Source organism: Hemiscyllium ocellatum, chromosome 7 (genome assembly GCF_020745735.1).
Source record: "Hemiscyllium ocellatum isolate sHemOce1 chromosome 7, sHemOce1.pat.X.cur, whole genome shotgun sequence".
NCBI classification, from domain to species: Eukaryota; Metazoa; Chordata; class Chondrichthyes; order Orectolobiformes; family Hemiscylliidae; genus Hemiscyllium; species Hemiscyllium ocellatum.
This window is the reverse complement of record NC_083407.1, coordinates 47,382,408-47,398,237: the sequence shown is the minus strand read 5'-3', so window position 1 is coordinate 47,398,237 and position 15,830 is coordinate 47,382,408. Positions and strand designations below refer to the sequence as shown.

The 15,830-nt window shown below is 41.5% G+C and overlaps 1 protein-coding gene across 1 annotated transcript in view; it reads right to left on the bottom strand.

Moving 5' to 3' along the window:
• Positions 1 to 15,830, bottom strand: part of itgb5 (integrin, beta 5) — a 126,101-nt gene that overhangs the window by 13,186 nt on the left and 97,085 nt on the right. The window contains exons 11-13 of the mRNA XM_060827167.1: positions 12,078 to 12,300; positions 9,343 to 9,443; positions 357 to 476 (exon numbers count right to left, since the gene is read on the bottom strand). Coding sequence (XP_060683150.1) covers positions 357 to 476; positions 9,343 to 9,443; positions 12,078 to 12,300 — 444 coding nt within the window. The remainder of the gene's footprint in view (positions 1 to 356; positions 477 to 9,342; positions 9,444 to 12,077; positions 12,301 to 15,830) is intronic.

Genomic DNA, 15,830 nt, shown 5'->3' with positions numbered 1-15,830 from the left:
ATGATTCCCCTTTATCTCTGAAAAAAAAACAGATGAGTGAAACGAAGAATATTGAAATGTTACCTTTGATTAGTGGTGCTATGAATTTTCATATAACACTACTTGTGAGTTTTTAAACTTTGTATAGACAGACAGAACATATATTACATATGAGATAACCTCCTACATGACTTATTTTCTTACTTAGCAGCAAGCTATAATAAAACACCACAAAAGTCAGTGAGGCAGACAAGTTTGACCAGATGCATCCGAGGTGTCTGCTGTGCAACAGAGTGTGAACATAGTATGTGTTTGTGGGTGGAAAGGAGATTGAGTTTATATGAGAGAGAATTCATAAAAATAGAAAACACACAAACCTGGTTCCTTTAAAGCAGTAAGAACAGATTTTCCACTGTCGTGTTCTGAATAAGTAAACCTCATGACACAGTCATTTTCAGTCTTGTACAGACAGAGAACTGCATCCTGATCGTCTGTTTCTGAAAAAGGATGGGAACAATCTTCAGCCCTCGGGCAAGAGCCAGCTACAACTTCAACAAAACAGGAAGGCTAAAAGCCCAATTGTTTTCTGTGAAATGCAGAGCCAGTATCAGTGATCCAATTATCCTTAATAAGAACAATGTTCTTTTTACTAGTCTCTACATAACTGCTGATGCTATTTTAGTTTTTGTGCAACTTTGTAGTTTTGTCAAGTTTGGAGGAAGCAGACTTTCCACACATCTGTAATTCATTAGGATTTCAAGATAAACTTCTGAAATATAATGGAGTAGCATTCACAAACAAAACTATTATAGAAAAGCCACAACCTAGGAACATTCTCAGACACATTACTAGTTTATAAATGCCTTAAATCTCAATCAAATTAAGAGGCTTCCTTCAAAAATGACAAGAATCCATTGTTTAAAAAGTGCAATCTTGGTCCATTCAAGTCAACGTTCCAACTCTTAGAAAGTCTCATTCCAAGTGCAAAGATAACTAATTTATCATTAGAAATAGAATATTGAGATTTTATAATTTACTAAATCACGACCATAATTCAGAGATTTTGACATAAATTACTTTAATTTAAAAAGAAATCATAAACAGCATGTCCTGTTCACCGGGTTCAACTTGTCAGTAATTCTCAGTGGTTTACTAACATACCCAAAATGCAACATTGGCCATAATAAACAGGAATGGCATTTTACCAGTAAGTAAAATTGAGTATTTAATGCTGTTGTTGTGGTTCTGTTCGCCGAGCTGGGAGTACTCCCAACTCGGTGAACAGAACCACAACAACGAGCACCCGAGCTACAAATCTTCTCACAAACTTATTTAATGCTGGGATTTGGAGACTAGATCCAATTTGTTATTTTGTGTGCAAACATTATTCAGGTTCAAGGATAACTACAAAGGATGCTGTAGTGATTTGAACCAGAGCCAGCTGAAATCCTGGTTTGGGGTTGTTAACCTGGGCCAATCAGGGAGTCTTGGCTGAGAGGTATAAACAAGAGATTTAGAAGGTCTTATCAGTCTAGGGATTGGCTTGGAGGTGGTTGGTCAGAGCCCATCTACAGTGCACATGCAAATAAAGGGTGACTTGGTGACAGGATATTGGTCTCTGTGCAGTTAATTCAGTGGCAATGAGAGAAAACAGTATGTGCCTGAAGAAAATTAGCTTGCAACAGGAGTCTTTGAGTTGGGGCAAACATTTCTAGTATCATGCCTTTATTTGGAAAACTTGACTTGTGCCATCCTGCAAAGACTGAGCCCAGACATCTGGAAAGAACGCAATATTTTTTCCAGGCGAATGCCATTGGGCAGTTGAAAAGCAATGAGTAATCCTTCTGACTGTTTGTGGATCTGCAACATTTTCAGTTACTAAGAACTTAGCTTTCCTTGAGGCACCAGATACTAAATCTTTTCAGATTTAGTTAAAGAATATAAGGACCCCAAACATCCTCTATTTCTGAGATGCTATCAGTTTTACTCAACTATTCAAACCAGGGTTCTTGTATCTGGATTTTTGACGATACTGGCGGAGGCATGTGATTTGGGATTCTCCTGAATAAGATGCCGAGATACCATTTGGTATATGGATTAACGATGCATCCATGTTAAAGTGCCTACTAGCTGAGGCCGAACTGAACTTACTATAATGGCTTTGTCATCAGAAAATTTATCAAGTGGAGATTGGGAGCCACAGAGCATCCCAATCAAAATGGACACCTTTCTCTGTTTGACTGAGCTTGGGGAATATCACTTGGAGAATAACCACAGAGCATTACGCAAGGCATATCATGAGCAATGCACCCTAGGCCAGCCTCCAACAAAACTGAGCTCAGCCAACTGGTTAAAACATTCTTCAGGATTCGGGCCGGCAAGCCATTGTAGTTGTTGCTAGCATATGGGCTCAAGACATCCAATAAAGACCTGACTCAAGTAAAAGAACTCAGAAGCTGATATCCAGGAGAGACCACATGCTGGAAGGTTCCCCTAAATGTAGGCACGGTGGCTCAGTGGTTAGCACTGCTGCCTCACAGCGCCAGGTCCTAGGTTCAATTCCAACCTCGGGCGACTGTGTGGAGTTTGCACATTCTTCCTGTGAGTTTCCTCCGGGTGCTCTGGTTTCCTCCCACAGTCCAAAGATGTGCAGGGCAGGTGAATTGGCCATGCTAAAGTGCCCATAGTGTTAGGCGCATTAGGTGGGTTACTCTTCGGATGGTAGGTGTGGACTGGTTGGGCCAAAGGGCCTGTTTCCACACTGTTGGGAATTGAATCTTATCTAATCTAAATTGTCCATAGTGTTAGGTGTATTAGTCAGTGGTAAATATAGGGTAGGGGAATGTGTCATCGGAGGGTTGGTGTAGACTTGTTGGGCCGAATAGCTTGTTTCCATAATAAACAGAAAATTACTGTTTATTTAGGTTTGATTTCAAAATCTTACTTTATTTACTAACTAGGCAACAGTGCAACAAAGCAGTGGTCTGAAATTTGCAGGTCACTCCTGGATGGGAAAACAGGCAGGTAGACCCCTAAGTTAGAGTGCTGTGCCAATAGTGACATGTCCTTCCCCACCTGCGATTCTAAAAATGGCCAAGGAATTTTAAAATTTCTTTGTGGTTGGCTTATGAAGAGCTGGAATTCTTGTAAAATAGTTCCAGCCTGCCACTGGAGGTTAAAGTCTTAAAATGGATAAACACTGATGCAATCATGTGACTGATCTGCTGACTTCATGCTGATTTGGGTCACTATTTAAAATGTTACTTTTAAGGATTCACTAAGGAGATTATGATTCAAGACTCAGTGTATGCCACATGACCCTGAAGTTAATTTTGAACTCATCCTGAAATATTAATAACTGGGTTAGAGAGATTGGCCTTCAGAGTAACTATCATTGCTTTGGTTACTAATTATAATAGTTTCATAATAAATGTAGTCTACTAGATATTAAGAATAACTTGTGTGATAACTTTCTCATAAAGTTAAATTTTATATTGCTATGGTGGTTTCAGTGCAGCAGCATTGTCGGTACTATTCTTTCATTTACTCACTCACTCTCATTTTGTCATTAAGCACCAAGCATGAGCAGCAATTATGTAAGACTCAGAAAAAAGTGTTACTAGCTCACATTATAACTGAACAAATCGGCTAATTTACACTTCCAAGTGCATTGCTTTAGGAAGATCTGTGCAATTCTAATTGTAAAAGCATCAGAGGCATTCTCAGCAGGCTTGCAGCAGTATACAATTCCACCCAGAATTTTTAGAAAGCATGTCTGGACAATAAAAAAAATTGGATAAGAAAAGCGTACCTATTTCTCTGTTTACTAGTGTTGAGTATTCAGAAGTAATAGCTGGAGATGGAGAATGGGATTAGGAATCTGGAGAGTTGCACAGAGACGATCTCCTGCTTATCTTTTATTTCCAGGTAGTAACAGTCAGTCAGTCAGTGTGGCAGTGGGGAAAAAAAAGAGTCGATATCTCTGTGTAATCTCCTGTTTATACTGGTCCAGGTTAACAACCCCGATCAAGGATCTCGCAGTGATCCATCTGGTTCTAATCGCTACATCAATGCCCCCCACTAGGTCTAGGGTTGGTAGGCCTAGTCTTTCCCTGGTAGCTTTCCCTGCAACACTTTCAGCCCAGATCCAGTCCCTCTGATTCAGATTCAGATAGGTGGTGTGTGTCGGACTGTAGTCCATCTCTTGCATCGGGAGTGTCTCGGGAGAGTTTCCTCTTCTTCTTCTGGCGGCAACATTATCGAGGCTGTACCCATCTCGGACTCTGACATTTCCTTGACTGTAAACAGAAGGGGAGAACCTACAGTTTCTGACAGGCCTTCTGGCTATTCTTCGGGACCAGGTATGTTTTGCTCCTACTCCTGCTTTCCCGTGCTCTACAAGTTTTATCAGGATTGTGTCACCTACCCGAACTTTGAAAGTCATGGAACCTGACCTTGCATCAACCTTGCCTCATACCCATAAGAGTAAAAAATGAGGTCTGCAGATGCTGGAGATCACAGCTGCAAATGTGTTGCTGGTCAAAGCACAGCAGGCCAGGCAGCATCTCAGGAATAGAGAATTCGACGTTTCGAGCATAAGCCCTTCATCAGGAATAAGAGAGAGAGAGCCAAGCAGGCTAAGATAAAAGGTAGGGAGGAGGGACTAGGGGGAGGGGCGATGGAGGTGGGATAGGTGGAAGGAGGTCAAGGTGAGGGTGATAGGCCGGAGTGGGGTGGGGGCGGAGAGGTCAGGAAGAGGATTGCAGGTTAGGAGGGCGGTGCTGAGTTGAGGGAACCGAATGAGACAAGGTGGGGGGAGGGGAAATGAGGAAGCTGGAGAAATCTGAATTCATACCTTGTGGTTGGAGGGTTCCCAGGCGGAAGATGAGGCGCTCCTCCTCCAGCCGTCGTGTAGTTGTGTTCTGCCGGTGGAGGAGTCCAAGGACCTGCATGTCCTCGGTGGAGTGGGAGGGAGAGTTAAAGTGTTGAGCGGAGGATCCGGAGGGAGGTCTGTTGCTGGAGGCTTCGGATTTGTTCCGCCTGGGAACCCTCCAACCACAAGGTATGTTCCGCCTGGGAACCCTCCAACCACAAGGTATGGACGGCTGGAGGAGGAGCGCCTCATCTTCCGCCTGGGAACCCTCCAACCACAAGGTATGAATTCAGATTTCTCCAGCTTCCTCATTTCCCCTCCCCCCACCTTGTCTCAGTCGGTTCCCTCAACTCAGCACCGCCCTCCTAACCTGCAATCCTCTTCCTGACCTCTCCGCCCCCACCCCACTCCGGCCTATCACCCTCACCTTGACCTCCTTCCACCTATCCCACCTCCATCGCCCCTCCCCCTAGTCCCTCCTCCCTACCTTTTATCTTAGCCTGCTTGGCTCTCTCTCTCTTATTCCTGATGAAGGGCTTATGCTCGAAACGTCGAATTCTCTATTCCTGAGATGCTGCCTGGCCTGCTGTGCTTTGACCAGCAACACATTTGCAGCTCATACCCATAAGAGGCCATTTCCATGGTTCCGGCATCAAACTTCATCACCCAAATTTAATTGTCTCTCTCGCTTAGAAGAGCCTTGTGGCTGGCATTGGCAGTCCTGCTGCCGTTTCACCCTCTGCCCCAGGTCTGGGAATACCAGGGTTAACCTGTTGCGGAACCTTCTCCGCATCAGCAACTCGGCCGGAGGTATCCCTGTTGTTGGGTGAGGGATGGTCCTTATTTGGGCAGGAATCAGGATAATTTGGTATCAAGTGACAGTAAAGTTAAAAACAATGACCACAGATGTTGGAAACCAGATTCTCAATTAGAGTGGTGCTGGAAAAGCACAGCAGTTCTGACAGCATCCAAGGAGCAGCTGAATTTAGCTGTATTCCTGATGAAGGGCTTTTGCCCGAAATGTCGATTTTCCTGCTCCTTGGATGCTGTCTGAACTGCTGTGCTTTTCCAGCACTATTATAATACAGAATCAAGTGACAGTGTAGGTTGCTTCTTTAAGCCTGCTTTCGATGTTTAGACCAATCTTTCAGCTACACCATTGCATGATGATCTAGCCAAATCGCAAATGATGCTTTCACAGTTTCTCAATTGTCATCAGAGATGGTCAAATCAACTTTATGGACATCCAACCACTTTGAATGGGCACGCACAATGACTGGGAGCATTGAGATCATGAAACAACTAGCATACTTGACATACAACAAAGTCCAGGGTTTACCTGGCCATTCACACAAATGTGGGGGGCACTGCTGGTGGCAATTTTTGCCTTTGTGATCACTGCCCTACCAGTGATCCAACCCTGGGCACTAGAAATAGCTTCTTGCTAGCATTTTCATCTCGGAAATCCCTGGATGACCCTATTGGAGTTCAGCCAGTATCTGGCAACAACTTTTATTCTGGACAATCAGCCTTGCTCCCCATAGTAATATACTATCCTCCACAGCGATCTGGTCCCATTGGGTTTAGAAATGTTTCAAATGGGGTTATGATGGCCCATCTGTTTCCCCCATTACTACCAGCTGTTTTGGTTTCTCTAGGACAGAATCTTTGTGTCCACAGTCAGATATTGTCAGTGGTGACCGGAATGGTGTCCAGGAAGTTTAAAACCAAAATGAACTCTTCTAGGAGAGGCACCACCGGTGGAGTATCAGCCACTGGGAGGCAGCTGAAGGCATCCACATTAGCCACTTGGCTTTCTGGATGGTGCTCTATCTTGTATGCACTGAGAATAACGGCCCAAAGCTGAATTCTACCAGAAGCTATGAGTGGCATTGCCTTGTTTTTCTTCAGTCGTCCTAGCAGGGGTTTGTGATCTATTACTATGGCAAATTACTGTCCATAAAGCTATTGGTGGAACTTTCTCACACCAAAGATGACCGCCCAATCTTCCTTCTCTATCTGGGCATTTTTGCATTTGGCATCAGCCAAAGTCTGGGAATCATAAATATCGGGCATTCCTCTCCATTGGGCCACTGGTGAGCCAACACTACCCTGATGCCCTATGGGGAGACATTAGACATAAGCACTACCTCTCGCTTCAGATCATAGTGGGCCAACACCTCAGATGACAATAGCTGCTTTTCCCACTTTGCTAAAGGCCACTGGTTGGCGATTTCCAAGGCTGACACTTTTTCAATGCCAGGTGTAAAGGGGTCAAGATGGAGGCCATGTTATGTATGAATTTTCTGTAATAATTCATTAACCTAAGGAAAAGGCTAAGCTCCAGTACAGAGGTGGAATCCAGGGTTCCTTTGAACACCCTCAGTTTATCATCCAATGGCCATAAACCCAGTTTGTTGAGTCTGCAACCCAGGTAGGTCATTTGAGGTGTCTGGAAAACACATTTTTCCCTTCCAAGGTGTATGCCTGCCTGGGAGAAACATTTAAAGCACTATGTACAAGTTCTGCAAGTGCTCTGTATTGGTCTTCCTGATTATTAGTATGTGATTCAGATACTACCTGGAGTAGCTCTTGTAAAATGTCCTCCATCATCCACTTGAAAAGGGCATAGTCAGATAATATCCATATGGCAATCTTGTACACTGATAAAAACCCTTATGGGTATTAATTGTATCATACAGCTGGCAATCCTCAATGAATTGTAATTGCAGCTCGGCGTGGCTCATGTTCAGCTTTGTAAAGGACAGCCTACCACCTGCCAACTTTGTGTACAAGTCCTCTACGCGAGGCATTGGGTACTTATCCAACTGCAAGAAATGATTTACCATTTGCTCAAAATCCTGAAGGCAAACTGAGCCATCAGGCTTCATGATTAGTACAGCCAATGCTGCCCATTCTGTAAACTGCACTGGTTGGATGATTCCTTTGCTCTCTAGCTCCTTATTTCTGCCTCTACTTTTGTCCACAGGGCAAATGGCATACGGCAGGCCTTGCAAAATCTTGGGATTGTTTCCTGGTCAATACGTAAAGTGGCTCTGGTCCCTTTGATATTCCTAAGCCCTTCCTGAAGAAACCATTTTCTAGTTGAAAAATGTTGAGCCAATCTAGGTGAATCGTTCTCAATCAATTCTGCACCAATAGGCTTGTTTCTGAACCTTTTACTATCATCAGGACCATCAAAGGAATCATACAAGTCAGGCCTTGTAGATTCCTTTGTTTCTTGAGACGGTGTACCAGCAGCAATAACAATGCCTTGCCAGCCAGATCCTGAAGGGCTTTTTAAGTCACTTGGCCAAGGATTGGCTTTGTTGTGGTTCTCTACTGGAGGCTGGCCTAGAGTTCCTCTGTTCAGGATACGTCTTGTGTAAGGTTCCGTGATTGCCTACGCTCAAGTAGTGTTCCGCAAGCTCAGTCAGACAAGTGAGGATGTCCACTTCCATTGGGATGCCCTGTAGCTCCCATGCTGCATTTTCGAATAACAAAGCCACTTACAGCACCTGTTTGAAGTCCAGTTGGGCTTCAGCTAGTAGGTGTTTCTGCATGGTTACTTCATTAATCCTACACACCAAACAGTCTCTCAGCATCTCAGTCAGGGTTAACCCAAAACCATATGCCTCTGCTAGTCCCTAACCTTGTCAAAAATCCTGAAACTGTTCTCTAACAGCCAAATAAAGCCCAATAGCCTCCCAGAATTAGAGGTGGTTTGGGGTCGTAAAATTCTATAAACAACTCCATCAACTCTTGGAAGGTTTTAGTGTGGGATACCTCTCAGAAATTTAATCCTCATACAACCAAAAATTCTGCAGGTGTACAGTCAGAAGAATTACTCATTGCTTTTCACCTGCCCCAATGTCATTCACCTGGAAAAGTTATAATATTCTTTCCACATACTGGGCCCAGTCTTCAACAGCAGATCAAACAAGCCAAGCTTCCCAAATAAAGGCATGATGCCACAAATGCTTACCCCAACAGCAAGCTGACTGTTGCAAGCAAATGTTCTTCAGGCTCAAACTATTTTCTTCTGTTGCACTGATGTCCGTCCGTCCATCCATCCATTTATACTCAGTACACTGGCTGAGGCCAGCCAGCTCAAAGTCAGTCCCCTGAACTGAAGAGATTCTGAATCTCCTGTTTATATTGGCTTTCCAAAGGTTTCCTGATTAGCCTAGGTTAACATTCCCAGAGATCTCGCAGTCAACAAGGTCCACCTGGTTCCAATCACTACAGAACCATTGTATTTGCAACAAATTATGAAAAAATATCTAAATATTGAGAACAACGTTTAGAAATGACAGTTACCAAGCAAATCTTTCAAAGTGACATTCTGTGCAAGCAATGTTTTGATTTTTCGAAATAATCCAAATTTTGAGAACCACTTTATAATCACTGACTAGGTTTAGTCATTGCTAAGTCATCACAGTAATTATGCATTCTAATTTTAAAGCAAAGCAAGAAAAGTATTCACTTACTGAGGACATCCACAGTCAGGATCTCATCTTTGCAGAGCTTTTGACAAGTCTGATTGTCAGCCAGCCTCCCAGAATTAAACAATCTACATTCTATACACTCCCTGCAACAAACAGTGACATGGATTCATTATTTTTGATTTTCACAAGAAAAATAAAGGCACTCTGCCATCAGAGACACCTTAGTGAAGGACTGTATTCGATGGTAGCCATCTAATTGTATACAGAAGCAACTCCTATGGGTGTAAGCCATAAAACTCATCAATATTTCTCGTGAAGGTGAGAACACAGGTATCAAACATCGATTGAGTACAGTCAAAACTTGGATATTAACAAGGGCGGGTTGTAAAGGCCAGATTTTTGGAATCTAGAGCAAGCATCTTTTCCCTCTGGCAGATTCCCCATCTAGGTGTCAACTTAACTGATTGTTTAACTTCCAAATGTTCATGGAGAACTTACCGGTAGTTTGCAGACTGCATGAGCAGGGTGGAAGTGTTGGGAGGTTAGATTACCAATCCTGAGGGGCTCTGATTCCTAGTTGTGGGGTTTATCTTGAGTGGAGTGTTAGACAGAGGAAAATCACTTGAGCTCTCTTTGGTCTGCAAACAGTACCATAAATATACACACCACCTCAATAACCAAGGTGGGCTTTAGAGATAACCATATCAGCTTGGTTTGTTTTTATACTTGCTCTGAAATGCATGTAGCTGAAGGTGTAATTTTAAAATTGAAGGCGCAATTATCAGACAGCTGAGGCAAATCTAATTTTTATTTTATGAAAAGCTGACAAGGCTGGCATTTTAAGAATTATACTGATGTAAATGGGCTTCCACCAAATTTCTGACAGCTGAGAGCCCCTACAGTTATAGTAGTTATTCAACATCTTTAAAAAGATATTACAGTAATTAATATATAATGAGCAAAACTGAAAGAGAAGCCACTCTCATTCTTTGGACATGACTTACGAGGGTCAATTGGTGTGGTGAACCTTCTAGCCAATGCATAAAGTTGAAACTTATGTTGAACTATTCTGAACTCTGCTAGAAGAGTTGGAGGTCAATGTTTTCCCAGAATATTTTTCATGCACATAGTTGTGAAATGAATACACCTGCTAAAAAACTTTAAATATCAATCAATGTCACCCTCGAGGCACTCTTTTCAAAATTATACTTCAAGCTACTCCAAATTAAAGCAGTGCCGCGATCATATACAATTGCTGGGTCAGACTGCAAATGCCTCAGATAGAATCGTGCTGCTCTCCGTGCTGATTATGACTTATCAAGTTTCACTCTAGTGTGAGGCTCCAGGCCTTTAGAAGTGGGTGGAACAAGTCTGGACAGCAGACCAAAGGACAGTTTAGGGAGGTAAGCTAATTTATAATTTTGCATGCGTCTCTTAAGATACATGCATGGAATTCCTTTCAAGAATGCTGCTCTTTCTTTTGAGGCTGAGCATATTTCAGAAGGCTTGTGATGAATGGATTGTTTCACATTTCTCAGCAGTGCTTCAGCAAGAGATATATGCCACGAGGCATCACTGAACCATTTCTTACAGTAACAACATTGGTGAGCCACTCAAAATGAATACACTTTCTTTTGCAATTTTCTTTTCTTCCTTCTATGTTTCTATGTATTTCAAAGCATGAAGATTGAGCAAGGTAATTTGACCTCTCAAGCCTTCTCTACCATTCATTATGATCATAGCCGATCATTGAACTAAATGTCCTAATCCCACCCTCCCCATATCCTTTAATCCCCTTCACCACGACAATAATATCTATTTCCTTGAAAAGACAATGTTTATCCTCAACCACTTTCTGTGGTAATGAACGCCACGGTTTACTCCTTATCTTTAAACTATTACCCTGGTTCTAGGCTCTCCCACCTTCAGGAACACCCTTTCTGCATATAACCTGTCTAGTTCTGTTAGAACTTTAGCTTTCTATGAAACTCCCTCATTGTTCTAAACTCCCAGTGAATACAATCCCATTTATCTCAATCTCTCCTCCTGCCATCCCATGAACCTTTGCTGCACTCCCTTTAAAAGCCATCTGTAGCCCCTCAATGCTCTGCCTACATGGTTTTTCTTCATGTTGGGTCTTGACTGAGAGTCTGAAGATATGTAGCTAAGAAGAGCCAACTTAGCAAAATATGATTGTACACAATTTTAGGCATAATTTGCTGTCAAAGTTGACAAGTTGAAATCACTCTTACTCATTAAATGAAGGTGTTGTAGCCACCCCCTCACAGCTCACCCCCCAACCCATTCTACTATCCCCAACTGCTGCTCTGCTGAGTTCAGTCAGCAAGGTAAGCACAAACTTGTAATCAAAAGTAAATTGACAGTTTTGTAAAGCTCAGTAACACATGACACCATGTATCTCAATGTCAGGTTACCATAGGCTCCAAGGAACAATTTGATTTTAATACCTACCATTTCTATGAAGTGATTTAAGTGAAGCACACAGGTACCTTCTCACGAGTATCCCCAAATACTCCAGGTTCAGTGCATGAACATCGGCCACATGCACAGTTTCCTCTACCGCTATACATTTGCCCATCATCTGACCGGCACGAGTTTACATTATCAAAATGTAAACCATGATTGTGAAGCAAAAAGTAATATTTGCCTAAATTGGATTAACCAGTTATAGGTAGACATAAAATGTGTTCAAATCAAACAATCTTTTGATTACAGCACACATTTGACTAAACAGACTGAAGGGGTTTGCTCCATACCTTTTCATGCCACAGGCATCAGGGCAGGTTGGGCACTTCTCACAGGTATCCCCAAATGCTCCAGGCTCAGTGCATGAACATCGGCCACATGCACAGTTTCCTCTACCGCTACACATTTGCCCATCATCTGACAGGCATGAGTCCATTTCTGTCGAACAATTGCAGTTGTCTCCAATCCAGCTGGCATGACACTTGCATTCACCACAATGACAGTCTCCATGCCCTGAGAGGAGGAAGTCAGAATGAAATATTGTACCCCATTGATAATAACCCATCAGATAGAATGAGTCAAATTTGACACATGTGACAAATTTCATAGCTACTTTTGTAGTCACTGGAGAATGGGCATGCACATGTTCAAAACTAGTCTTGAAGTTGAGAGGAAACCTATCTGAAGGAGGTTTATGATAAATTTGTATTCAAATAAATTATAATTATTATATAAATATATTATTTTACTTTCTTCAGACTATCACGCAAATTTTAACAACTGTAACAACAGGATATTATGCAAGTTAGAATTCCCCACAGACCTCATGAGGCATAGTGCTGCTGCTAAGAAATATAAAAAGCTGCTTTAAAGGCATAGGGCACAGCACATAGCCCTATCTTCAGCCACTAACTTTTGGGATGATTCTCTATTACTAGGCGGCAACACTTGTATCTAAACAAACAGCATAAAACGATCATACCAGAGAAAGTTATTCATAGGAAAAAATTAGAGGTAAGCTAACGGGTTGTGAAAGTTTAAAAAATCAACAAAATATAACCAAAAACATCATAAAGACGGAGAAAATAAAGTGTGACAGTAAACTTGCAAGTAATATCAAGAAGGTCAGCAGGAGCATATTTACCTGTTAAAAGGAAGTGAGAAGCCAAAGTGAACACAGACACCATACTGAATGAGGAAGTAGGGATGTAATAGTAGGGAAAAAAAAAATTCTGCTCTGATCTCCAGCATCTGCAGTCCTCACTTTCTCCTATGTAATAGTAGGGAACCTACTTTGCATCAGCCTTCAAAGTAGAAGACACCAATAGCATGCCAAAACTATTAAATATTTAAAAAGGGACAAAAGGAGGAGAGCAATTAGTTAATCTATTACTTGAGACAAAGTGCTAGGGAAACTAATGGGGTTAAAGACTGAAAAATTCCCTGGACCTAATAGGATGCACCCTAGGATATTAAAGGAAGTAGCTGCAGAGATGGTGATTGCATTGATGGTAATCTCACGGGACATCTATGAAAATTTATTAACTAATATGAGCCTTGAAAATTTGCCTGGAATCAGCCTATGTCTGCAGGCAGCACACGTACCACTAAAACAGAGAATGTAGCATCTTTGGAGACAGAAACTCAGTTAGCATTTTGGGTCAATAAGCTTTTGTTAAAAGAATCAATGACCTGAAATATTGGGTGTGATCTACCATTTTTCTTCAATATATGGGGCACACGTAGTAGTAGGCAACTAAGCACCTACATCAGTGAGATAACTCACTGGACCACCTGCCAACCAACTTGTTAAGAACAGACAAGCGAGAGAGGGCAGAATGCTCACTCTATCAAGGACCTTGAGAATATAGTTTCAGGTTCCTAGAGTCCACTGGATCAAATCGGAGGCCTCAGGGAGGAACCAGCAGTGAGAAGTTTATCTTTCTTCTTATTGCAAGATGGGATCACAGGGAAAGATTAGTGTCAGAGGTACGGGCAAGGGGCTGCTTTCAGAGACCATCGCCTTGCATCCCATCCATACTTCTGATTGTCCCCAGATTGTGGCATTTGAAGTACTACCTTTAACATGGCAAGGAGTTTGTCTCGGTATCCCATCAACTACCTTTCTCACTTTCAGGAAGGCAGTTAATTAGGAAGATGATGAGTTGAGGCCCTTAAATGGCAATTAATTGATCACTTAAGACCGTTAATTTCTGACAAAAAAAAGCATCCCATGGACTCCAGCAGAGGTGGCAAGGATGGGTAAGCTTTTCTGCAGATCAAACTCGCCTCATCTCCCTTACTCATCACACTTCTTGCCATCTCCAGGGATGGAGAAATTACATTCCTTACCTGCACCTGACATGCTGAGCATTTCCAGCATTCTCTGCTGCTTATTTCAGGATGACAGCATTCATGGCATGATGCTTAAGGCTTCCAAAGTTGCCTACTTCAGGTAAGAATACCAGCAACTCTTTTGAGATGTAACAACTTTGTGGGCAGGGATCACCACTGATCGTATAAGTACAATGATTATAAGAACAAGTCAGATGTTAGGCGTTATACAGCACTTATCATTTCTCCTAAATGCTTAAAGTCCATCAACATTTACAATACACAAGACTTGACCGAAATGGCTAATAATAAAATATCTGTCATTGTGCTTGGATTATCAGCCAACATAATTGACAACCAATCCATCAGCTTCAACATTCATCCTCTGCTCCACCAGTGCAAAGTGGCAGCAGTGTGTCATGTCTACAAGATGTACTGCAGTAACTTGCCAAGACTCTTTTGACAGGCAAGGTCAGGCCAAGTGTCATAACTCTAGTACTTTCCCCAGTTCCAGGCCCCTTATCCATTTGCTCCAATCCCCATTTATTATCCACCCTCTCAATCATGCAACTTACTTCTTTCGTTGCTTACAATATTCACTAATCAATTTACCAAAAAATTAAGGTAAAATGATAATGAGCATTATTTGTATCTGCTTATGAACATCAAGTATGTAAGCAGCAATAATAAAAGTTGCAATTGTATAATGCAATGTCATGGTGCAGGAATCCTATAGGTGATTCCACTATGACAGTTATACACAACCTAAACAATAATAGCCTGCTTGCTGACACAAACATAGCAATGATGATTGCTGATTGAACATGCACTTAATATTAAACAAATATTTCAGAATTAAAATAGAAGTTCTGTTTTGATTTAAAAGTTTATTTCTGTCACTCTATATATTGTTTCATTAGAAGTGTATTACAGATTTTTAAAAAGAAATATTTATTACTATATAGGAAATAATGCTGCTCATGCAGATGGTCCTTGGTGTAAGCAGACCAGACAGCCATTAAACAAACCAGAGAGTTCCAACTAAATTTAAACAGCATCATGTAATTGTTAATTTGACAGGAGGATATCCCATTTATTATTTATAACAAAGTGCAGATGGGAAACATTGATTTTGGCAAATGCTTCAATGCTCATTAATATATTCTACACATTGCAGTATATGTACATAATGACATCTAATTCATTCATATTTGTGGAAAATGTCACATATTTACATCTCAGATAAACTTCACACAATCTTTTCCATTTTGTAGAAGTAAAAGAAAACAGCCTGCGTACATGATATTATTAAAAATAATTATTCCATACAACTTTTGTAACTGGAGTTTATCTTGTCAGTAATGTCACTGGGTAGAAAGATCAAAGATCTCCAAAGAAACAAATGGAAGGACTGAACAACATTAGTCTTCATTGACAGTGACAGGTCTTGGAGTCCTCAGGTGTCTTTGTACAATACAGCTTTTAAAAGGCCAGAATATAAAGAATGGTTCACAAATGTATGTGCTTCCTTGCTAAGCAAATCTGAAGATTTAGCTAATTGCCACTTCTAACTATAATATGTATTATATATCCACTATGTAACACAACTTTATCATAATATTTCAATTCCTCAATAAAAATCATAATAATGAAGTGGAAAAAAAAGATAATCAGACAAAAGAACAAGATCAATGGGAAAGACACTTGGG